Source organism: Electrophorus electricus, chromosome 25 (assembly GCF_013358815.1).
Source record: "Electrophorus electricus isolate fEleEle1 chromosome 25, fEleEle1.pri, whole genome shotgun sequence".
NCBI lineage: Eukaryota > Metazoa > Chordata > Actinopteri > Gymnotiformes > Gymnotidae > Electrophorus > Electrophorus electricus.
In genome coordinates, this window is record NC_049559.1 from 3,086,980 (window position 1) to 3,112,370 (window position 25,391).

Consider the following 25,391-nt stretch of genomic DNA (forward strand, 5'->3'; position numbering starts at 1 on the left):
ACTTACCAGTACAAGCAAACCCCATATTATACATCCTGCCATAGCAAAAAAACCAAGATTTGCTTTTGTAATCTGAGAAATAAACCCAGTTCTGGAAATCCTCTGTTATAGTTAAGAGGTATCAGTACATGTTGAGCCTTGCCGTGTCTGATAAGTTCCCCCTAGGCGCTTCATCGGTTTGCACACTTGCTCGGCACACTGTGAAACTGGCTCGGTGAACTTCCAGGGAGAAATCCGGTGCGTTTTTCCCCACAGGGAAGAATGATAAACAGCAGATGCATGCGGCTGGTAGCTGGACTCGGAAAAGCTCGCTAGATATGTGGAGCACTACGCTCAGTACAGAGAAGGTGGCACAAGGGATTTTGGTGTTACAAGCAGTGAAAGGCAAAGTCAGATATGGAATAATATGGCTTGACTGGTGTAGCTCTGCTCCTGTGAGGCCCTCAATGCTTCTTTTATAAACGGAGGACAATGAGAGCCAGTGTGAAGCACACCTTTAAGAGCCCACGTGCCTATGGCCACCACAAAAATCACAGGCCACTGCTCACGTTTGTTTTCCTGCTCCTTTAAATCCTGCTTACCTTTGCCATTTCTCCTATGCAGTAACCACATTCTGCAGTTATGATTATCCAAACAGAGTCCTACTATCAAAAGGTTTCTCCAGGAAATGAGATCCTACTTCTCACTCCCCTACACTGAGTCATCAGACTCTTCCTGTCCATTTTATTTCACTGGCTGAATGATTATTTTCATGCTCATTACTAAATACTCACAGTGACTTTTGCTTACCAATCTTTTTATGTGCAACTTGAAAACAACAATTTTCTAGCTAATCTCTCTCCTTACAGTAGCCTACGAGAGTGGATTCCAGCTCAAAGTGAGAGACTTCCAGACAGCTGCGTTTTTGTTTCATTTTAATTCTTCTCTTCCACACTGTGCTAATGTGCTAATGATCTATTGCTGCGATATGTATTCCAATATAATATTTGAAATGAAAAAGCATGCTAACTGCATGATGGTTTCAGGTGCTTTCCCGACTGATTGTAAAGCGTTGTTGTTCTAACATCAGTGTGACATTCTTACCAAGTAAGCACTGGGGGTTGTCTGCTTTCCGCACTCTAACAGACCAATGAGGGGCCTGAAGTGGGTCCAAGTCACTACAGGGGGAGAGAGTGGACACAAAGAATCTCAGCAGGCCACTAGCACAGCTTAGAAAAAAATCTAAGACCAATGCTGTGCAGAATTCATTACTGCGAAAACAGCGACAAACAATTAAAAACAAAGAAAACAAACATTTATCATGCAAAGTCAGCTGCTACAGAAACAAGGCGCTAGAATGGAGGCGAGAGGAAAATTCACCTGTGGCAAGCACACCTGAAGATTCATAATTTCAATTTAGCAGCCTATGGGTTTATTCGCTGTTCCTGAGTCATTAATAATGGAGTACTAAATGTTCGTAACCTTATAACTCGTGAAAACTTAAACTTCTGCACAATTATTCATGGTAATCATACAGTTAATGAGCCATGAGCGTTGTTACTCTACCTGTATTCACGAAATGGTGGCGCAAAGGTAGCTAGAAACCTCGAGTGGCTTAAAGGCCCCCCCCCCGATATTGCTGTCCATTGTTCATATTTAAGCTTCAAAACAGTCTAAATCATTTGGGTACAACAGTGCCTCGGAGGGGCTCAAGAGGATATTAAATGAGAACAGTTACATTGTTCACACAAGCACCCTCAGTTATTCTGTCCCTCCTCACCTACAGGTGTTAGTATTTGTGCCTCTACTTAAAAAAAACCCCAAAAAAACCCCACAAAAGCAAAACAGTAAAAAGCTCTTCAGAAGTGAGAGCTCTGTCAGCAGAGTGTCCCAGCGCACTGAATGCAAACGAGGGGGCGGATCCTAAACGACGTCGATGACAACAGCGATAATACAATGCAATGGCTCACAGAGCAGCCTCTCATCAACAAGCTAAAAAGCGTTAAAATCATTCAGCGTGAATTAATTTTGGCTTGGGTGCCGTCCGTCGCCGGTGTCGAGGTACGTTTCGAACCCCCCGCACACACCGCCTTATTTGCCACTTTCCACCCGCTAAAGCTGTTTGGAGCTGCGAGAAATTATTATGAGTAACAGGTTCTTTGAGAGGTGACAAAAAATTCATTTGGCACCGACATCATCTGGGTGTTTTGATTTTTCACACCTGATGCATATTCATGGGCCACACACCCTGCAACTGAGCACCTCATCGTGCCATTTTCTACACCCTAAGTTTTTGCCCCCCTCAACTTCAATGCTTTCAACTTCATAAAGCCACTGTGTGTTCATTTTCTGAGTAGCTGGATACATCTGGTAGGTACTCACGAGTAAACATCGTTGTCCACGACTATGCCCTCTGTAAGGTGGGGCCATGTTGTTGCTAGGTGCAGCTCACTTAGGAAAGAGAGTAAATGGCTTTAGAAGCAATTCATATTGGTGCAAAAGCACTTTCCAGAATACTTATCTTTAAGCCACAGAAAATGCCAAATTCCTAACAATTTGAAATTTTACCGTTTCATATTTATTCATCCACATCTGTTTATTCTCATTTCATTAATTTGACACATTATATCATTCTGATACTCTTACAGTCCAGCCATAACATTAACAACACTCAGTACAGGAACAGGAAAGTCAGTTTTGCAGGGCCAAACCTTATTGGGTCTTCACAAGGACCAAACGGAAGTTTGCCAAACTCGACCCCTCCAACTTCTCCAGCAAGCAGACCATCAAAGTCTACAGTGGGAGGTAGACCATGTGACTTGTGTCAGTCATTTTAGATTCAAGTTCTGCAATTTACCAGTCATATCGATATATGTCTCTCCCGCGTTCCTCCCACACTAATCCATTAAGATATAAATGGAAGAATATCATTAGTCTGAATAAACATTTCAAGAATGGCTTAATACAGAGGTAAACATTCATGCAGCGATGAATCCTATGAGCAAACACAATCTTAAGATGTTCCTATCCCCGCAGCAGCCAGACAGGATTCCATGGCAACAATGCTACGCTTAGGTGGTGTATCAAAAAAATGCTGTTTTCATGCCTCTGAGAGTACGCCCGGTTAAAAAGAACCGGCTCACAGTGCACAGGTGAAGCCCACAGTTGGGACCCGGGTTTGAGTCTCAGCTGTGCCTTATGCTGTCAGTGGGTCCCTGAGGGGCGGTCTGCTCTGTGCCCGTCACCCACGCATCTGCGAAACAGGAGTCGAGCGGCTGCACTGCGGCACTGCTAAATGCTCGACGGTCTCCAGGGAAGACCATGCTGAATAGCACTGATAATGGGGATCCAATGGCGGTTGTGATAAGCATCACAAGAGCTGGGTGCTGCCTGGTGGAGCCCTCCTACAGGAACCACGATGGGACTGACTACGATAACCTACTGATTAAAAAAAAGGAAATATAAAGGTCCAAAAAAAAAAAAAAAAAAGTCACCTTCACCATCCTGCTTGCCACAGAGTATAACAGTGTAACTGGAACAGATAAAGGAGTTTGACAGTAATGTTACTAGATATAAGGCCAAATTCATCGCTAGCCGCTGGCTTCACTAGGATCACTGGCAAAGGCATAGCACAAAAGGGAACCTTAGAGTTAAGCTACGGAAACAACAAAATGAAGGGCCAGGAAGTGAGAGGACGACTCAGAAAGAGAGATTATCTTACAATGTTTTTACTGAGGTACTTACTCATAGAAAAGAGAACAAAAAAAGGGGAGAAAACCTTCCCCGCGCCTCGCACATAGTACACGTGCCACTGCAGAATCTGGCCACCATTCTAACAATGAGCCTACGAGCTCAGCACGGGCCGGGTGGAGTCGACTGTGAAACGGCAAGCGACCAAGAACAGGGGACGCGAGTGTGTGGCAAGAGGAGGTGCTCGATTAGACCTGCCTGTAGGCCAGTGGATAAGGCTCATACACCTAACTTCTTAACTTTCTGCCTCACAGCTTCCTGTGAATAGCAATATTCTGAAGCAAGACCATCGATCAGTTTCTTTCTAATGCTGAGCAGAAAAAATGTGGCATACCAGGAGGTTGCTGGGGCCAAGTATACTGCTGCCAGTCCTGCAGGATGTAGGTGAAGCGGATGGCGATGTTTATGGGTGGCAGTGGTGACAGTGGGCAGCCCTGGGGATTACAAACAGGTATGAAAACCCCGGAAGATAGAGAAGATACCCACAGGATAAAGGATCCACCTGGAAAAGGAGAGCGGGACCGAATGTAGCAATTGAGAAAAATGCCACAAAAAAATCACCTTTTGTGTACTGGGCTGATTAACATTTTAAACTCTAAAGTAACATGTAAAAACTGTTTTAACCAGATTTTAGATTTTATTTGTAATTTCAGTGTGAGGGAAATCACCTCCATCACTGCTTACAGAAATGAAAGCATTTTTTGTTCGTCACATATCGGAGCAAGATGAGCTCATGAGTGTCACATGTGGTAGTGGTACTTACTATCTTGCCCTTGAAGACGTCCAGCAGGCCAGAGAGGTGGTTGTACTGGCTGGGCACCTTGCGAAGGTGCACCATCTCAAAGTTTGTACGAACGCCAGGGCCCTGGCACTCTCCTGAATACATCTTCCTCCACTTCTGTTGGATCTGTACAAACACAGGCACCTGGCTACACACACACCGCCACACCCACATAGGAGAAAGCCAGAAACTGTGTGAGGCTGTACGTTAATCAAAACAACCTCTTAATAGGTGAACTTATCATGTGGTACTGAACGTGACAATCACACATTAACAGATGTCGGTACATGAGGTTGCTCAGAAAGATTTCTTTTTTTTTTTGCGCATTGACTTGAACATTGCAGGCATGTGAAAGGTGTGTTTGGGCTTGTTTGCTAAGATTGCATCGCCCCCTGTGTGCAAGTGCATATTACTATCATTGTTCAGTTGAACTACTGTATTAATCTCTATGATGTAGCAGCACTGTACATACAAGTCACCCACATTAGCAGCTCCTAAAACACCATGTTATGTCACACCCTTAAAGACAGGTTTTCATTGGGTTTTTTTCTTTTTTTTAAGGGGACTGTAACAAGTGTTTCAAATTGGTCTTCATGGCTAGGTACTCTTGTCGATGCACAATAAGGTGTTCTGACTATGTGCATACCTTAACCCGTTAATTAAGCAGGGGAGTGCTTCAAAGCCTTCAAAGCCATTTTTCCACATATTTGGAGGGGTGTCATCTCATGCAGTCTTGCAGGACATTGAATAAGCAGTTTATACCAGAAAAGTGACCAAAGATTCAAGATTCAAGTTTTGATTTTGAAGTGAAGCACTTTAACCCTAATTAAGCATATTTATTAATAGCTTCTCAACCCTGAGGTTATAGTGTGGTTGCATTTGATCAACTGTAATAAGAAAGTCTTTGCAGCTGAACAGCTGGACATTAGACATTTAATTTGTAAGGAAAATACAGCACTTTATTCATGTGTAGTAAAATAAATAATTATGAAGTAGTCTGGTAGTACTGTGACCAAGCCAAAACACAAATGCAGCTCAACATCACCATCTGGTGGCACAGCAGAGCAATTGCTTCTAGTGTACTGAAACGTGCTTACGGTTTAACAAAGAAACAGCTCCAAAAACGTGTCATGAGAGCACCAGGCAGACTTACTTTACATACAAGTCTGATGAAAATAATGTTTAAGGGACGCTGTTCAAATAAAAAACTCATAAACCATTTTATTCAAGCAGCAGCATTATTTAAGCATGTCAGTAGGACGATTGTGGCTCCAACAAAGGTTGGAAAATACTAGAGGTTTTCTAACAAAGAGTGAAAACCTGGACTCTGCAGTGTGTAGTACTGCGTCTCCTACAAGACCCCACAACACCATCATCTGTGCATATCAAGGCCTGTCTGTACGCCGCATCTAAAAAAAGCAGCAGTCGCTCGCAGAAATGCAGTGACCTCCCACCCCACCGGGCCTCGTGAGGCTCCCAGAAGTACAGCAGCGAGTTGCCGGGGGCAACGCTTTCATCCTCCAGCAGCATTCCGGTGAGATATACGCCATAACCTATTGTAGAACGTTGCTCTGGGAAACCAGGCTGCTGGCCCAGCCGCCCACGCATGCACACACGCATGTCCCGCCCACGCTGCCCAGAAACAGCCTGTCACAAGCACACCATCAGCAAAGTGCATGACGGAGCAGAGCGTCGAAAGCTGACACCTCAGTGGTGGAAAGCGAGCCTGTTTTTCAAAAGGCAGGTCATGTAACAGAGCAGGAGAACACACATTTGGTACAGTCTGTCCTGCAATGTACAATCTGACCAAACTATGGCAGTTTGATGAGGGAATGGAGCTGAGGAAATGAAACTTAAAAGTGCATTAATGTGTATTAAGCTCAGGTCTATATTTCAGCAGGATAACTTCACAGACATGCAAAAGTCCATGTTCACAGATAATGTCAGTTTACTGCTGCTCATATCATAGATGATGTCATTTATTACCTAAGTAGGCTATCAAAAAGTAGAATCATTTAAAAAGCAGGCTTGTATGCATCTTCCCCAATCTGCCGGTTTGGCCATGTAAAATTAAATGACAGGAAATTAAATGACATGGGAAAAAAAAAGGTCAATCAGAATAATAAAAACATTGAACAAATGACATCATATCCTGGATTATTGTGTAAATTATGACAATGTAAACAATTGTCAAGAATGTTTGGCATTGAATCATTATTTACCTAATAACTTGGTTGTTGGATTCCCTCCTGCTAACTTGTTTCTTTACCTACTGCTCAACTGCTCTGGAAATGAAACTATTCTGCTGAACTCTTCAGTTACTTACAACATCAACAACAAAACATGCAGAAAATACATATTTGTGAGGAAAAAAAATGAACCAATGAATAAAACGTTTTAGTAAAGTTGATGAGTCTGTCATATCTAAATTCCTATCTGCCTGGTGATTCTGTTGCATTTCCTTGAAAATAAGTCAAAGTAGATGAGTTGTTTTCTTTCCAATTAGTCATGTGTCTGTGCATAAACATCCAAGAGAGACAGTGGTTAAGCTTAATTTGCCACGATAATAAAGTCATTATCTGCCAAAGATGTGGAACTGAAGCCAAGGTAGATTATCTTGCTTCTAAACTGACTTTTGGAAACTCTTACTCGGTCTGACTCTCATGGTCAATTCACCAATTTAACAGGAATGTGATAGTATTTTTCACTCCAAGTGCTTTAGTACATGCTAGTTCAAGTTTACAATTTCATGCTAGTACATGCTGGTTTACTGTACAATTTTGGGAGTAAGACTATAGAATCTGTTCCCTAAAAATGACCAGTTTTCTGAGCCAGTGAAAAAGCTGTTCCCAAATTTTGCCCATCAGACATATGAGACTATGTGTGCAATCCCTTTATGACCACAGTGTACCTTCTGATGTGCATCTTCTGATGGCCTCAAACTGGTTTCTTGAACATGACAATGAGTTCACTGTACTCAAATGGCCTTCATGGTCACCATATCTCAATTCAATAGATCACCTTTAGAATTTGGTGGAATGGGAGATTTGCATCATGAATATGCAGCCATCAAATCTGCAGCAACTGCGTGATGCCATCATGTCAATATGGACCAACATCTCTGAAGAAAGTTTCCAGCACCTTGTTGAATCTACGCCATGAAGAATTCAGGCAGTTCTGAAGGCAAAAGGGGGTCCAGGCACTAGCAAGGTGTACCAAATTAAGTGGCCAGTGACTATAACTTATAACATGCACATTCACATATTTATAAACAGGTGTTTTAAACTCAAGGAAAAGTACCCAATGTCTGCACAATGTTCCACACTAGTAGACTTAAACTCAACCTGTGTAATACCCAGGTGGGTTGAATTTTTATTTATTTATTTATTTATTTATTTATTATTAACTAAGGGACCATTTAGAACAGTGTGCAGGCAATCACTGTTTTTTGCTGCATGTCCAGGTATTTTACATGTGCCTTTGCCACAGCTTCACCAAATAATACAAATATGAACGTGTCTTGTCTTACATCAATGTTTTCTTGTGATATTGATCATGCCCAAACTGGATAGTGCCGTTGTGCATGCACATCAGTAGTTAAGGTACTTGACTTGTAATTGGAAGGTTGCTGGTTCAAGTCCCACTACTGTCAAGTTGCCACTGTTGGGCCCCTAAGCAAGACCCTTAACCCTCAATTGCTCAAGTTGTACTCAGAGATAACTGTAATTCACTTTGGACAAAAGCGTCAGCTAAATGCTGCAAGAGTAAACGGGTGTAAGTCAGGCAGTGAACGTAGATCAGTTGGACAGCCATGGTCCAACTGTGCACTCTCACTCAAATACACACACAGTAACAAATAGATGTGTGTGCACTGTCAAATATACACATAGCACAGAGTAAACAAGTGTGTGAGCACACTGAAATACACAAACAGCATGTAGTAAACAAATAGGTTAGCTCATAAATAGTACTTGCACCCTAATATAAACTTAATGTTCACATGCATTCATCTCTAGATGAGCATCATAAATAATCTTTAATTATTTTTTTAATCTTAAAAGAAGGAACAATCTTTGATAATATAACCACATGTAGCATCAGTTCAATTATCACATTGTTTAAATCATAAAACAACCCCTTATTTACTCTTTGAATTTTTACATCAAATAGACTAATTAACTTTTAAAACTTAAACCTTCCTCTGGTGCCCACAGTAAGGCTTTCAGCCTACCCATCACAGCCAGTGAACAACATTTTTCGATGGGACACTCCAGTGTTGTTGTTACTTACCAGCCAGTGTTGGCGAGAGCAATGGAGACAGAACTGAGAAGGAGGTTGCATTTGGACTCGCTGATGATTGCCTCGCAGTTCGCCCCTGGTGATATCACCACAAATTCCCGAACTCCATACCTACCCAAGAACAGTAAGGTAGTCAAGGTAAGGCCACATTTACAAATAATCTAGATTTAAGTTGTTGTTACCCAATTTAAAAGGTTTCTGTTAATCAAAATGTAATGACATTTTAGTCTTTGTCCCTTTTTTGAAGCCCTTGGTATACTTTAAAACAAAATCACACTGAAGTAGAAGGACCAGCACTACTTTGAAGCATTTACAATCCATAGGACATTAGACCCACATTTAACACCCACTTTGAAAAATCACAGCAACAAAATCATTCACCTCACTGAAATAGGAAGATGGAGGTTTCTTCATATGAATAGCTTTCTAATAACTGTAATCATCCCTTTGATAGATTCTGCCCAAGGACATCAGCTAGGTAAAATAACTAGCTATCGTCTGACATCTAAAATACTACAGTGTAGCATGAATGGTACCTAAATGATTGTGCACAAGAACCTGAATTACTTTGCATCAATGAAAAGCTCCACTAATAAACCACACATGTTGGTTGTTTCTCATCACCATCACTCCTCTCTGTAGGCCTTTCTTCGCAATATTGTAGGCATTTCCCATTCAATTTCACTTAGGCCAGGCGCAAAGTCGAGAAGTGCTTGCAATAGACAAGCAAGCAGGGTGTGTGTCGGTCTTCACCTTTAATGTCTTCAAACATCACTTTGGCAGAAAAGTCAGCAAAAATATGATTCTAATGTATCCCCTTGGGCTTCTATTGTGTTTAGGTAAAGTCGTGATCTAGACTGCCACTAAGCAGTTTAACTTTGTGTCTTTGGACAGTAATGTTGCTAGACTTATAGGCTACTTCAGTTCTTTACAAACATGTTTAAGTAAACTGGTTTCTGGAAATAAACACTGGAACGCCACCTCATTTACACAGGAGTTATTATTGACTAAAAGCACAGTAACTAGCTGGGTAACCTTTTTCTGTACTGAATAAGTGCAAAAGGATTTAAATAATATATAGTCTAGATAACAGAACATATGTAATGTAATGTAGACCATTCAGGAAAAGATATGCAAATAACATTCACTCACTGGAAATAACAAGGTTGGTTAACTGATAAAATGTGAAGTGAGTGTAGGCTGAGCTTTAATCTTCATCTGATTCTTCCACAGGCCAAATGTTAATGATGTAAGCAGCTGCACCCTTGTAACACACTAGGGATACTGCAGAAGTAGAGCTGCACCTCTACTGTGTACCCTTCTTACTGAAAATATACTCAGCACAAGCCAAAAAAACCCCAAAACATTTTGGGATAATAAATGATGAAGTTTTTTAAATTAAACCTCTTTTAAGGTAGCCATCATTAATAGTTTGTAAAAAGCATCTGTAACTGTTCTAGGTGACTCTGTGACTCTAATAATTAAAAATTGCAGTACAGTCTGGCTCAGCTGAAATAACCAATTAGGAATCACATCTACAAGGAGGAGGTCTTCCCTGCTCTTCAGTTATTTTGCATGTGGACACATCATAAACTAGGGTAGGCTAAATGCCAATTGTGGAGGGAGGGGTTTGAGGAAAGGTCTAGATGCAGGGCGTGGCATTCATGGGAGGCATGCACACTGTCAAACTGAATACAACAGCTTTAAATACAGCCAGAAATCAAAACGTACCTTTTAAAACCGTATTACCTCATGTCTTTGATCATATAAAGTACAATTTATAGTGGAATATCATTTAAAACAGACAAAATTCTCCAAAATCTTCAGTTAAAGTGTAGTAAATGTGTCCTGCCTAAAGTCTTTCTAACTTATTTTTTTAAAATAGATTTAAAAAACAACAACAACAACAACAACAGCAGCAACAATAACAAGGCATGAGGTATGTATTTAGTTGTTCTCTACCAATACCCTTGTTCCCCACACCTAAAATACCATGGTTATGGACCCAGTGGCTCAAATCTTCACGTTCTGAACACCAGATTATAGTGGAGGCATTTACACAGGACTGTTTCAAGAACGCAGCTCGCCTACATTACGTTACTGACAGGCAACGAAATTCGGCTGGATACATTTTTTTTTAATGTAAATACAATTTAACAATGCTCTGCCTTTTTATTCATTGTTATAACTGTTTACTGTTATCAAACGTATGCTTCTCATCCAAATACTGACCATCTAGGACTATGTAATGATAAAGTACGTAAACATGTGTTCATTATCATCCACAATGAGAGTCATTTTCCCCCAACGCAATATCCTGTTTTAGTCAGAAATGTCATGTTAATGAAGTGAAGCAAATTCCAATTCATGTTGATTTTAATAATGGATTCATTTTCTGGGCACGGAGTGTTATTAACAGCTTCCTGGACCCCCTGAATCAAAATGTACCCCAGTGGGCACCTGTGAAGGGAGGCTTAACGGTTCAGTGCGGTGATACTAACCATCTGACGAGGCAGTGTGCCCTGGGTGGGAAGTCATTGTTCATGCACAGCAGATCCTGCATGGCCAGAGGGAAAGCATCTGGAAAAGGACACGGTCCAGATTCAGAGATGGGGAGAGCAAGCAGCAGCAACACCTCTCACCAGATTGGTTTGTGGCCAGCATGTACCTTCTTCTACATCCTCCCTCCCCTCACTCTCCACACACTCCTGCTTCAGATAGTGGTGCGTTATGGAGAACCTGAAATCAGCAAAGTTGATGTCCCTGGACTTCTCATCCCAAGTGCGGCTGGTATATTCTCCCTAAACCAGGCAAATCCAAGAGTGGTTATATTTTTGTGGTAAAAAATGACTCCTGTGATTCTGAAGCACACACAAATTACAAATGTGTAAGCCACAATTACAAATGCATGCAATACTGTATTTAAATTTCATTATAACAGGTATTTTAAAGCAATAAAATAGAAAGAAAATTAGGTGAGGGACCTTTTCGGGTGGTTTGCCAAAGTTGCTGCCAATCAGTTTCCAGTCATTCAGCACTTCCTCGACTCTGGATATAAACCTGTTAACACACAATTTACCACAAAGATATATTACAGTGACCACACCAGCACATACACAGAAACGTACTCTCAATAAAACAATAATTTTGAAAAAATGAACATAAGTAACTTAATTAATGCAATATGAGGTACGCCTTGGATTTGTAAAAAAGAGCAGAAATTTCAAACAGAGAATACAGGAAGATGATAATATTATTATTATTTTAAAGTATTTTTTGTATGTGTGTATTCACACACACACACACACACACACACACACACACACACACACACACACACACACTGTCACACACACTTTTAGTTTTTTACACAACAGATGTCCAAGAGCGAGTCATAAACATGAAGAACTGGGAGCCCCTGGCCCTGACATGATCCATGCCTACTGGCTACAGAAACTAACAACTCTGCACGGCTGACTAGCAGAACTAATGAACCAGCTGCTAGCTACCAGCTCCCATCCAAGCTGGCTACCATAAGGTAGGACAGTACTTGTCAGGAAGGACAAACAACAAACAATTACACACTGAAAAATTGCCTGTCCACAAAACAGAACTCCTGTCAGGAATAGAGATGAAACAGTACAAAAATGTAATATTACCATTACAATAACCAAAATTATCATGATTGTCAGTAATATTGCAGTATTGTAACATTTCACAGTGTATTAATATTATTATTATTATTATTATTATTATTAACATTATTATTATTATTATTATTATTATTAATAATAATAATAATAATAATAATTTATTATTATTAACACACACACACACAAACACACACAAACACTCCTATGCTGCATTTGACCATATGCAATGACCACAGGCAAAATGAGTCTTATGAAGAACATTATAGTAATTGCAATGAGCCCTACAACTGACAAAAAAACAAACAAACAAACAAACAAAAAAAAAAACCAGGAGTACAGTTTTTCTCCTGCTGGAACAAGCAAACAGGCCTCTATCAGACTTTAAACTTATTTTTTCGGAGAGCGTCAGCAGATAGACGACAATGTGGAGAAGCTGTGTGTCAAAGCCAGTATTGTTATAATATTAATAATAATAATAATAATAATAATAACAATAAAAATATAATTATTGTTAATATTATTGTTGTTGTTGTTAATAATAACAATAACAACAATAATAACAATTATTATTATTATTATTATTATTAGCCTATTATCGTTGTTAAATGCCCGCATGAAAAATGCTATAGCAAAGCCTAAATCTATTCTGCCCACTAGCATGAAATAGGGTACATCAGTCTCAAAAGTTTTTTATGGATAATATTACTTTCTCAGGCTACAGAAACACTCTAAAATTAAGTGCAGATATATATTTTTAAATGCAAAAGTTAAGATACCTGGTCCAAAAGCCCACGCATGTCGCTCAAACGAGCTTGTAAGGTAGGCGTGAATTTCTGAGTTTAAGGATGCGTTATTCATCATGAGTCAAGCACAAAGCGAAGAGTCGAGTCTGATTGTGCATGTTTCTAAACGTCTTGGTATTTTAATAGGATAATTTGTAGTTTGTTTCAGAATATAATGATAATGCTGAAGAGGGCAAATTAAATAGCCATATTTTCCAATGTTCAGTACCCCCTGACAGCAAAGTAGAATAACTGCCTCAAGACTTCATAACATCTCAAATATTTACCGAACTTCAGACGAATACAATGTGGCCACGTCGTAGTTATGATAGAAAATCTACACAGAAGAAGGAAATAAACTGGTTTAAACAGTGTTCTGTTTCAAAAATATTCAAATACAAACATACAAGGAATTCATTCTTAATGGGCCTTCAGCTAATGCTCCACTACACTACGGGAAAGTAGTGTTTTTACAAGCGTACACAACACAGTTTACACTACTGGCAAGCTATTAACCTAGTAAGTTAGCACGACAGTTAATAAAATCATTAGCTAGTAAGACAGTCAAACCATGACATTTTGCACCATTCTGTAGTGTGTAAACCACACTTCTTAGTTCTTAGAAGGTAGAAAAATCTCCAAAGCACCCACGTTGCATGCTGTGTCTGTGTGTTGCAAAACTATTACTACTGCGGGTTGATACGGAACAGTATTTAACATGAGTTTTTCAAACTGCGGTAATCAACCAGGGTTTTAAAGATAATTAAAATTTGAAAATTTGTTAATACTAACTATTTGGAATTTAACCATCGCTAAAGTGTGAAACCAGTAAATTTCATAACTAGTCAAGAATACTAGCTACCAAAATGAATATGCATATAATAAAGAACTTAAGCTTTGCTCAGAAGCACCGCCTACTGAGAGAAAGAACAGGTTTCCAAGACCAGATAGATCAACCTAAGCATTGCCTGAAAGAAAACAGCTCAGTCACACACCTGGATACTTTAATGCCTAGTCCTGTCAATAAGACCATAAGGGCCTTCATTCAGAACTGAATAGGTCACATGAAACCAACTTGAAGACAACTTCCCAGGTGAACAAAAAGTATGATATATATATACCAAGAAGATGCAGCATCCCTACTGCTGTTCTGCACAGATTCAGAAGGGGTATGAGTACAGATTCAAAAGCAGAACTACCATCAGTCATAAACCATAAAACCACTGATAAACCTGACCAGGATCTACAGCAGGAAAACAGGAATGTCAGTTCATGCTGGATACATGTGGTCAGTTGATAGTAAAAAGTGAATTGAACTTCAACAAGGCTGTATTACAAACCTGGAGGACAGCTACAAACACCTGTGAATTCTCTAATCACTTCATGGGACAGAAATGAGCGGACAAGAACTTACAAGTTTCTCCATGGTGTAAGGCATGTCCTCAAAAGTCAGGTGAATGAGAACAATAAGATTAAAGCCATACACAGGTATGCCGCTGCAGTCATCAGATTCCCAGCACTCACAATAACCTGGCCAGGAGAAGAAGAGGAAGCTGCCCACGTCAAAACCAGAAATCTCTTCATGATGTATGAGGCACTCCACCCAAGATCCAACATCCAGAGGTCGTATGCCAGCCGGAAATAGAGGGAAGGATTCTACAAAGCGTAAGATCTACTGTTTAGAGTAAAAAATAAAACACCCACGAATAAGTCTAAGCAATGGACTCCAAGGATAAGATCATGAGGGAGGGACAGATGAGGAGCGACATCTCTGTGGAAGCAAAGGTGGTGCCATGTCAGTATCAGCCACTCCACGGAATGTGCCACTAGCAGAACAGGCTGGAAAAGGCAGGACTGAAGGACAGCACTCGGGCACTAATCATAGCGTTACTCGAAGCAGGACTGCATCACTTTAGACAAGACCCAAGATGCAGACTGTGCAGAGAACCTCTGAAACAATCCAGCACCTAGTAGTAGGATGCAAGAGGCTGACGGTGACAGCATATATTAAGTGGATTTCACATCTCTGTTTGCTACCATCTCAGTTCCACTGTCCTACCTACCAGCCCATGACCTAGAAACCAATCACATGTCTGCTATTGTTAAGGACATTTCTTTATGAAGAGAGAGAAGGCATGCGAGGAAACCAAGGTCCTAACTGGAAGAATATATTTTTAGCACAGTATGTGGCATATGCCCATGGTATAAATTCTCTACCTCCAGCCACATCTGGTTCAGTTTAAAAGCCATGGTGGGAGCAACATGGCTTCACAAAGTACATTTCATTTTTCAAATTCATTTTGTTCTGTATTTCATATTGAGCTAATTATTGGTCCATTTAGGTTTCTTGTTCAATAAATTGTTCACATTTGGAAATACACAGATAAGCATCCCATCCAAATCCTATTTCATGTGTATGTGTTTTCAGACTGTATAAACTATCAGTACGGCATGTCTTTTGCAATGCAACAGGGTAGGTGTTTGAATAAAATACAACCTTTTGGGTAGCAACAGATCCATAAAAAGCCCAGTGACATGCAATACAGCTGTGCATCACAACATCAACAAGTGATGCTGCCTGAAAGTGATGACAGAGTGAACTAAGACATTTCAATCTTTAACTCTATTTAGCAACAATTCTTCCGCCCTTGGATCTTTTTCTTGTTTCCTCTGAATGAGGAGGTAAGACACGAGGAAAGGAGGCAAGAAAAGGAAACAGCAAAGAACAATTAAAGATACAAAATACACCTATTGAGAGACAGAACCAAGTGACAGGGATACAGGAACACAGGCAAAGCATACGAGCTGAACACCCTCAAGTGCAAAATGGAAGGAACTTCAGAGAGTGGTGTAAAACAAGGCTAAGTTCCCGTGGGACTTCGACATCCAGACAGATAGTCAAGTACTAGCAAACTAACCAGACATTGTGATAATAGATAAGATGCAGAAAACAGAAGTGGTAATAGATATGGCAGTCTCAAATGATGGAAACATTCAAATAAAGGAATATAAGAAGTTGGAAAAATATATGGAACTAAAACAAGTAATAGAGAGCATGTGGAAGATTAACTGGCAATGGAGCCAGAAATGACAACATCTTAGCCCAGAACAGCACAATCCTAGGAACAGTGAAAATACTGGGTTGCAGCTTTAAACTCCCAGACCTCTGGCAGAAATCCTGAGTATGAGTTTTGGCAAAGTGAGACAGGATTTATATATAACTGTTAATGCTAAAGTGCCATATTCATTAGTTCATAATCTGTAAGTGCATTTTCATTATTTTCACCTACCTTTGGTCAAACACTACTTATGAAACAATGTACACAGGAGAGCTACAGGATTCACGTACAGTTAGTTACCTGAATACAATAATATGCCAGCAGTGGTGGAGTACAACTGACTGTAAAATGTATGGAAGATAAAGTAAAACTATAGAGCAGTTGCACTTTCTGTACTGGCATAATTCTCTGCAATATGAGGGATTCTATCAAATGCAGAGAGAGCCTTTGTAAAGTTATAGTAACATTTGTTATGTCAAGATCTTGAGTCACACGAATAGCCACAAGTATCATTTCTACTCTCCAAGCATCAAACCTTTGGTAGCGGAGAACACGTGATGAGCGGGCGTTTACCTTCTTAATAGGCATGAAGCGCTTTAACCGGCGTTACAAACAAACTATGATTAGCGAATGTAACGTTACTACAACTGCCAGTTACGCCAACTGTTTCCACGCAAACAAGAGACGCACTAGCGACATTTGTAGTTACTGGCAATTCTGCTTTCTGGGTTAAATCCAGATAAAGGCGATTTTGCGGATTCCTCACTAACGTGGCAGATAGCTAACGCTAGCGGTCTAAGCATCTGTTGTGTTAGTTAAGCATCAGGACCTTGGGGCGAGTTTTATATCTGCATAATTCCTTACACACAATAAACGAATTAAAAGATAAAGTGAGAAGTGTATTGTGATTCTACATAAGGCATGTCTTGCGAAAGTACCGAACTCTGGTGGCTGTCTAATGCGTTTTACTAATCTCCAGTCACTGACCCTCGCTAGTGTTAGCTTAGCTAGTTAGCTAGTTACCTGGGAAAGTAACATAGTAGCCTTACCTTTCCCATTCGGACGCAGTGGTGAAATCTGTAATCTCAAACACCTCAGACTCAGGCTAAAACAACAACAAATAAGATGTTTGAACTGTCAAATTTATGCAGCAAAATGACACTTCAGTTTTATGACATATATTCCTGCTAAGGATGTAAAACTCACATCACTGTCGGCCGCCATATTGCGCTGTTTACTACGTTGTTTCTTCCACATGCACTATGGGAAATGCAGTCAGTGCAGCGGAAGTCGTTTAATAATGCATCTTGTACAACAGGACCGTTCTTATCCTAAGGCACAAATGTAAAGTAAGTCCCGCAAATATCTGCTCAAATTGGCGCATGGCAATTGCATATAAAAGATTAATGTTACACAAGTAGCAGAATTAATCCAGCCAAGTATCATTTACATTATCAGTTAATGCGTTTCGCAATTTTACACAAGAGAACAGAACTTTGATTCGAGTAACGTGTTACTTTATATGACCCTAAATTATTTCTAATTGTTCTCCACCAAAATCCACAATAAAATTAACTAAACTAACTTATTAAAAATTGAATTTCTATTGCTCCAAATTAAGTGCAGTTTGGCTTGGCTTGCTGTCACTGATGGCGACTGTGATTAATGTATTTAAATATAAAATATGTCCTTGCCGGTCGACCTATAGACGATCTAAAACTGACTACTTTTGCATTCAATTCCCAATATGCTTTGCAACCTTTACGCAACGTCCGTGATGGGCTTGAAGGTTCTAGTTGCTCTGACAGGATAAATGCAACCTACCAACTGCTACATAGAAGTGTCAAAAACAGCTCATTTAGAAAAGATGCGTTGGTTCGACGGCTCTATTCCAGCAGCCATCGCCGCATCCAAGCGATACAATTATATTTTTGTCGTCGTCATCACAGGTAATCCACGATGAATGATGCGTATTACTGTAGGACAGGTTACAGGAAAGGCCTAGCTGCTATGTGACGTGTGCTAGCTATTGTATACATGAGTGTCATCGATGTAGTCTAAAGTAGAAATCGGCTGTTTTACTCTACTGTTTCAGATATCTGTCAGAAATAAATACTCCCGTTTAACGGTAATTTACTAGCTAACTAGCCAGCCATCTGGCTAACAACACCGCTAGGTTAGCAAGATACAGCTGGCCGGCTAGTTAGTTAACTAGTAGTTGTTAGTTAGTTAACTAGTAGTTGTGTAATCTGTGGGGCCAAATACGATGTTTTATTCCTGAATTTCATCGCGTTAGCTACCTGTTAGTTACATCATAGCTACTTTGGCGTCATGCTACTGGGAAGAAGATCATCAGGCCCGATATAGTTTAGCAAGTTGATAAAGATCGCTGAACATCATTGCTAGAAAGGTCAGAGAGTTTTAAACTTGGCCAACTGGTTAAATTAACAATTGCTTTAAGATTGTCAAACATGATTGTTAACTCCGCTAACAGTGTTTTTCGTATTATTTAACTAGCTATCATAGCAATATCGTATTCTTGCCCTTTCTCTCAAGGAGACGATGAGCAATCCACCCAGATGTTGTCAAGCTGGAAGGATGGCCGTGTAGCGGAGGCCACGAAGAATTGCTGTGTCGCAATTAAAGTTGATGCCAAAAGGTAAGGAACTGGGAAGACACAAACTGTACGTACAAAACTGTATTTACTTTACTTTAATAATATGAAAAAAAACTATTTACTTTAATAACATGAAATACATCCATTTTTGTTTTTACAGTGAAACATGTGTGCAGTTTTCGCAGATATGTATCCTTTCTTGCGTCCTCCTTGATCAGTATGTGCGACATCCGTCACCTTAACTTGACGAGCTGTGCTTTTATTAGTTCATATGCTTTTTCAAAGAAATGTTTAAAAAAAAAATCATAGGCATACTAAATATGAACCTGCTGCACAATTTGCAAATGCTACACATTTTGCATCAAGAAAAGTAACATTGGCCAACAGCAGTTTTATTTCTGAATGTCAGTAAAATTGCAGTTAGGATGCTTTAATATAAGGAATCCATTGATGTTTTTGAGAGCTAGATTACTACCTGTGTATCATAACCTTAATGTTGGTACTGTGTAGATCCAGTGGTTTGCATTCCATCCAGTTTCTTCATAGGAGAGAATGGCATCCCGCTGGAGGTGATTGCAGGTGGTATCTCAGCAGAGGAGCTCGCAAAGAGGATAAACAAAGTCAAGCAGGTATGGAGTCAGGTGGCCAGTCACTACAACCATATTAGCTTTACATGATAGAAATGGATCTGGTAGAACATGAACATAACAGAAATGTATATGTGTATTCAAAGGGTGTTTGTGTGTGTTTGTTTGTGTTTGTGTGTGTGTGTGTGTGTGTGTGTGTGTGTGTGTGTGTGTGTGTGTGTGTGTGTGTGTGTGTGTGTGTGTGGTAAGCTAGTATGAAGCTTTTTCAAATCATCCATGCTGCTCTAGCAGTTATAAACTTGACTATTGCTTTTTCCCCCCACAATAAAATATATTGTCAGCGCACAGCCATCTTGGAAATCCATGGGTAATTATTTTTAGAGCATATAACAGCTGTACAGCCCCTCTTATTTGTATCCTTGTGCTGTCATGTGTAGATGCACTCTGCACAGAGAGGCAGCATTCCTCAGCTCGAGGCAGAGGTAGTGATGCAAGTGGAGAGTCCTGGGCCTGCCCCGGAAACGGTTGCCTCTCCCTCTGAAACCCTATCTGTAAAGAGCTCTGCCACAGCAACAGGAAACCCCTCCACTGCTGCTACATCTAAAGGTAACAGATGAAGTGTTTTGTGATAATGGCTTTGGGAATGAACTCCACCAAAGCTTATTTGAATCTAGTTCATTTGCTTTACACTGTTATAGGGGAGATGTGATCCAGCCACTGTCTTTATGTTGCTCATATATAAATTGAACTGGATGGAGAACCATTTATATATGCATGTGTGGGAAACTATGGTCATAAATAAGCTGAATAATATCCAAAACCTCTGTGCATTTAAATTATCAGTGCAGTAATTAAAAGTGTAAGTGTCTGTAACTTTGAAATGTAGAAGTCACACAAAGTGATAATTATGCAAATATTACTTTGCCCGTTCTGAGTCTCAGTTTCATTTGATCAAAGGCATGAGTGCGTATTGCCTGCCTTTCCCATCCATTCTTTTGTCTCGTTTGTGTCTTTACCTGCTTTACGTAGGCCAAAGCACTGCAATGGTTTTAATTGAACTATTCTTTGACTTCCCAGAATCTCTCTCTCTACCTATGGAGGAATGTGGAGCTTCAGGTTATGTGACTCCAGGTGATGATAGAAGCCTGTCCTCCGATGACACGTCTCAGGCCTCTCAGTCAGAAGAGTCTATGGATGCCAAGGTGGAGAGGTAAATCATTTGTGGTAATGTGTGTTTTTTGTATTTCAGCAATGTTCAGCTTCAGGTTTGGCTGCTTGGTTGTTGACTAACTTTGCTTTCATTTTCACAAGTGATAAGCCTGTTGAGTCTAAGATATTAATTCTAATATAGAGATTACATGCATTTTTTTTATTTTATTTTATTTTATTTTTTTGCATTTGTTGCTTTAACGTTAACTGTCAAGTAGATTCTGAAGTTGATTTGTTGATTATTTCTTTAATGATTTTTCTGTTTAGGTTGACAAAAAAACTAGAAGAAAGACGGGAACAGAAAAGGAAAGGAGAAGAAGAGGTAATTTACATTTAAGGCATTTAACAGACACTCTTATCCTCGGCAGCTTACAAAAGTGCTTTGTCATCCACTCATAGAATGCATCCTAGCCAGTACAATAGGTGAGAGTCTAAGATATAATTGAACTAAGATTCTGCTATGTACAGTATTTGGCGCTGATACCTAGAAATAATTACTTTGTAGGTAATTCTCATTTCTCGTCGCACTGCTTCTGACCTGTAAGGGGCGTTAATTCTGAGCCGTTTGCGATTGCCGGAGTGACAATGCTTCTGTTTGCTGCACAGTCCGAGATAAAGAAGGAGATTGAGAGACGGAAGCTGGGGAAGGACATGCTGGACTTCAAGCGGAAGCAGGAGGAGGAGAAGACCAAGCGGCTGCTGGAGGAACGAAACCGGGAGAAGGCGGAGGAGAGAGCTGCCAGGGAGCGGGTCAAACAGCAGATCGCTCAGGTCAGCAGCCTTGTCCTGGGGCCTGCGTGCTTCACCCAGCCAATACAACGCTGACACGATTACAGCTAACATTGGTGGTGTTTATTACAACTGAAGTCAAATTAAGTTGCCTGTTGCATGCACATTGGTGCACATCGTCTGCGGTAGGCAGCCCCTCTAAGAGAAAGGATGTAAATCACCCATTGCTACTGCTATAGCAATAGCATTCTGGAAAAGATCAATCATGGATTTTCTGTGTAGTTACTGGCTGAACATGTATATGAGAATCATACTTTTATTCACCAGTCCATGTCATTTGTCCTGGCATTTATGATGCTACTCGCACAGAAACGCAAACAGCAAGGCCCAGAAATGGATGCCGCTAATGGCAGTTTTGTACGCCACATATTGGTACACAGTGTGCAACTTAAGTAACATATTAAACTCATGGGACAGTATATACTGTGGGGGATTATGTGCAAAATGTTGCAATTTACAATAGCACACCATACACTGCAGTTAAGGACTGACATATGAGGAAGCGAGAATGAGTCTGTGTTACTGCTGTGAAATGCAGGACCGTGCTGACCGGGCAGCTCGCTACGCTAAAACCCAAGAGGAGGCGGAGGCCACCAGGCTGGCAGCGCTACAGGCCAGGCAGGTGGAGCAGGAGCTCAAGAGAGCGGCGTTACAGAGAGAGAAAAGGTTGCTTGTCTTAAACCTCCACCTTCTTTTTCTTCCATCTTCAGGCCATTTGTATTTGCTGGTGTATTTTATGAGTGGCGTCTTGGCTCATTAAATTGGGGTAATTTGTGCTTCCATTTAATTAACTTGAAAATTCACATTAGAGAATTTTCAGAAAGTGTGACCACCACATTCAGACAGAAAAAAACATCGTCTTTTTCTGTTTTGATCTGTCTGATTGCGGTGATCAGTGTATATACAGATCTTTCTGACCATTTTTGATTTACTAGCTGTTTTTGCTGTGTAATTAATTATACTTTGTATATATTGTGTTTGTATGATTTAGATAAATTATGTATAAATGCTCAGGATTATTTTTTTTCTTTGTTCTGTTTGTTTTAGTTAAAGGAATGGGTTAGTTTAATAAGATAACAAATCCAAATAGCTTTTTCTTTTCTTGTTTCCTTACTTAGATTAAATAGGATTATTTCAGTAATAATTTAGTGGTGACCAAATATTAGATCATATTAAGAAACAATTTTCCCTAACTGTGGTGCAAATATATCAAGATTATAAACATTTATAGTGTCATTAGCCTTAGAATGCTATTTTTGTTGCTTGATCTCTACTTTTGGGACGTTTTATTTGTAAACTGACTAGTGGGTCATACACAGACACTCAGATTTGAATATAAAGCATGCGGATATGCATATGAATTCTATAATAGCTTTTGTGATACTGATTGTAAGATGTTACTTACTGAGTCTTTTGTGTGCGCTTCATTTTCCATCCTTCACAGTGCAATTGCCAGGATACAGTTCCGCCTGCCTGATGGTTCATCCTTGACCAACCAGTTCCCTTCAGAGGCTCGGCTGCATGAGGCCAGGCAGTATGCTGCACAGGTTGGCTTCCTCACCAGGAACTCAGCATGCCAGCCCATTGCCTGGTTCCCAGAAACCCTGCTCACTTTGAACTCTGGCACTGATGAAGCTTACTGCTCACTGCCAATTTTTGGCATATTTACAGAGTACTGTAAACAACCGGCCTCCCCTTATAAAGCATTTAAAAGGATTTGCCCATTGAAACAGACACTGAATTATTTACCTGTCAGCATTCTATGTTTAAAATGCTAGTTTGAACATACACTTGACTTTTATAGTTATTTGATGGAGATTTCACAGGCATATATTAGCAAAGTGGAAGCAAATCTCAGTGTGTCGGTGTCTAAAACTTGGATTACAATAATGCTGGTCTGTTTTAAAAAAACAAAAACAAACAAAAAAAAAAAACTGAAAGTTTTAAACACAAGAAGTAATCTCAGAGCAGGGTGATTGAGTTTGCTGATCAGTTTTACTACCTGTGAGGCCTCCTAAACAACAAATCTCCATACAGGAGGTGGGCAACAGGTTTGGGCACTTCTCGTTGGCCACCATGTTCCCCAGGCGGGAGTTCACAGCAGAAGACCTGGAGAAGACGCTGCTGGAGCTGGAGCTAGCCCCCAGTGCCTCCATCGTCCTGCTTCCGGTGAGGAGACCCTCGCTTGTAGGCCACTGGCCACTGCTGAGTTCTTGTCTACAAGAACGAGTAGTATCCTGATGATAGCCATCTTGGTTACAGTGTAATGTTGCTGTGAACTAACACAGCCCACAGATGTTAATTGGGAAAATGCTGTTTTAAGTATATTATGTCTGTCATGTTTGTGAATAGATTGCAAGTTCTTAGTGTCCTCCTTGGTGCTTTTTGTTCTTACAGCAGTCGAGCAGGCCGGCCAACACCGTAGTCCAGTCGTCTGGTGGGGGTGGGATCTGGGCCTTACTGGGCACCATCCTGTACCCCTTGTTGGCTGTGTGGCGGTTCCTCAGCGGGTTCCTCTTCAGCGGGCCCTCTCCTGGGGCAGCTGCGGCAACAGCTGTCCCTCATTCCCAGCCACAACGGCCTTCAAATACCAACACCTCAGCCTCCCCTACAGAACCAAAGAGGTGAGTTCTGTTCTTTTGTTAAAAACAGCAGAAGTATCTCAGGTTTGACCATGAACCATACTTACCTTAGGGCAGAATTCACATTTATGCAAGTACCCTTTGATCAGAAGTGGCCAGATGTTTGCATATAGCTGTACATGGGCGCAAATAACCACCATATTAATTTAAGGTCGTAACCAGAGGAGATGTGATTGTCCCCACCCCCACCCCCCACCCCCATTTTAACGTCAGAGAAATGATTCGCAAAAGGGTCCTAGAGAAGCGATCGGAAGACTTCAAAAAGGATGGCAAGATCTACCGGCTGAGGACTCAAGAGGACAGTGAAGATGACAACAACACATGGAATGGAAACTCCACCCAGCAGATGTAGCATAGTAGTACCCCCTCTAGCTTTCTTTCATTGATTTGCCTCACTGTCTCCTTCTCATCCTAGCCTGATTTTGTTTAAGTGCGTATCTATGGTGGATTACACTGATTTAGGGGCTGCCGTTTGCATTTCCCCTTCCTCCCCTTCTCTACATGTGATCCTTTTCCCTCTCCCTTGCATGGGTAGATAAAAAAAATAAATAAAAAAAAACCGAAAAAAAAAACAACCAATCAATCTCTTAAGTCATCTTAAACAGAGATCCCCTCTGTGTGTAGTCTACTTGATTTTTAGCTTTCAGAGTACATTTGAGTGTAGTCTTGAAATAAGACCTTACATTTGAGACTCAAGGCTTGGAAGCTTAAACGCTGCGCATCTGTTGTTGCAAGGAAAATTGCTTTTTATTTAACTGTATTCTCTGACAAAAAAAAGTTTCCAGTAAAAATGTGTGAGGGGTTTTGATGCATGGGGACCTAGATACCAGTGTCTTTTCTATGGAAGCCTGGGCCCTTTGACATGACCTGACTCGACGGTAAAATGTTTCTTCTAGCTAACCATGGAAGTCACTTTACCACTGTCATTTAGCAAAAGAATAAATGATGTTTTTCAATTAAACATCTGACTTGCTCTTTACTTTTTAGACGAACCTAAAACCTTTAGGCTTAGCTGTGCTTATTTATTGTGCATTATACAATTAATTAGATCTAATTAGAAAATGTTTTTGTCTGTGCCTGTGTGTGGATAGATAGATAGATAGATAGATAGATAGATAGATAGATAGATAGATAGATAGATAGATAGATAGATAGATAGATAGATAGATAGATAGATATTACAAAATTATAGTGAAGTACAGTTTCCATAAAAAAAAAAAAAAGGACATTAGGGCAGTTCAAAT

At 40.3% G+C, this 25,391-nt stretch overlaps 2 protein-coding genes across 7 annotated transcripts in view; one reads left to right on the plus strand and one right to left on the minus strand.

Moving 5' to 3' along the window:
- rab3gap1 (RAB3 GTPase activating protein subunit 1) overlaps positions 1 to 17,527 on the minus strand; it is a 40,766-nt gene extending 23,239 nt beyond the window's left edge. For all 6 annotated transcript variants that reach the window (XR_003410626.2, XM_027010036.2, XM_027010039.2 and 3 more), the window contains exons 1-11: positions 17,510 to 17,527; positions 17,353 to 17,408; positions 11,794 to 11,869; positions 11,478 to 11,610; positions 11,311 to 11,389; positions 8,801 to 8,920; positions 4,493 to 4,658; positions 4,064 to 4,163; positions 2,691 to 2,772; positions 2,362 to 2,430; positions 1,084 to 1,157 (exon numbers count right to left, since the gene is read on the minus strand). Coding sequence is in view for 5 of the 6 variants with exons in the window: in XM_027010036.2 (XP_026865837.2) it covers positions 1,084 to 1,157; positions 2,362 to 2,430; positions 2,691 to 2,772; positions 4,064 to 4,163; positions 4,493 to 4,658; positions 8,801 to 8,920; positions 11,311 to 11,389; positions 11,478 to 11,610; positions 11,794 to 11,869; positions 17,353 to 17,408; positions 17,510 to 17,527 (973 nt within the window). In the remaining variant the exon portion in view is untranslated. The remainder of the gene's footprint in view (positions 1 to 1,083; positions 1,158 to 2,361; positions 2,431 to 2,690; positions 2,773 to 4,063; positions 4,164 to 4,492; positions 4,659 to 8,800; positions 8,921 to 11,310; positions 11,390 to 11,477; positions 11,611 to 11,793; positions 11,870 to 17,352; positions 17,409 to 17,509) is intronic.
- Positions 17,528 to 18,068: 541 nt separating this feature from the next.
- Positions 18,069 to 25,108, plus strand: ubxn4 (UBX domain protein 4). Its single transcript, XM_027010053.2, has 13 exons — positions 18,069 to 18,252; positions 18,860 to 18,962; positions 19,081 to 19,109; positions 19,431 to 19,549; positions 19,945 to 20,113; positions 20,585 to 20,717; positions 20,984 to 21,038; positions 21,323 to 21,487; positions 22,044 to 22,171; positions 22,950 to 23,052; positions 23,543 to 23,674; positions 23,903 to 24,129; positions 24,361 to 25,108. The coding sequence occupies exons 1-13, from the start codon at positions 18,117 to 18,119 to the stop codon at positions 24,497 to 24,499; spliced, it is 1,638 nt and encodes a 545-aa protein (XP_026865854.1). The 5' UTR covers positions 18,069 to 18,116; the 3' UTR covers positions 24,500 to 25,108.
- The last annotated feature ends 283 nt before the right edge of the window (positions 25,109 to 25,391 follow it).

What these genes read in the sequence shown, in the direction of transcription:
- ubxn4 (XM_027010053.2), top strand. Translation starts at nt 18,117, where the DNA reads ATGCAACCTACCAACTGCTACATAGAAGTGTCAAAAACAGCTCATTTA. An exon ending in CACTGCTGCTACATCTAAAG is followed by an intron (nt 20,114 to 20,584) that starts GTAACAGATGAA and finishes TTGACTTCCCAG; the next exon opens with AATCTCTCTCTCTACCTATG. An exon ending in GCGTTACAGAGAGAGAAAAG is followed by an intron (nt 22,172 to 22,949) that starts GTTGCTTGTCTT and finishes CATCCTTCACAG; the next exon opens with TGCAATTGCCAGGATACAGT.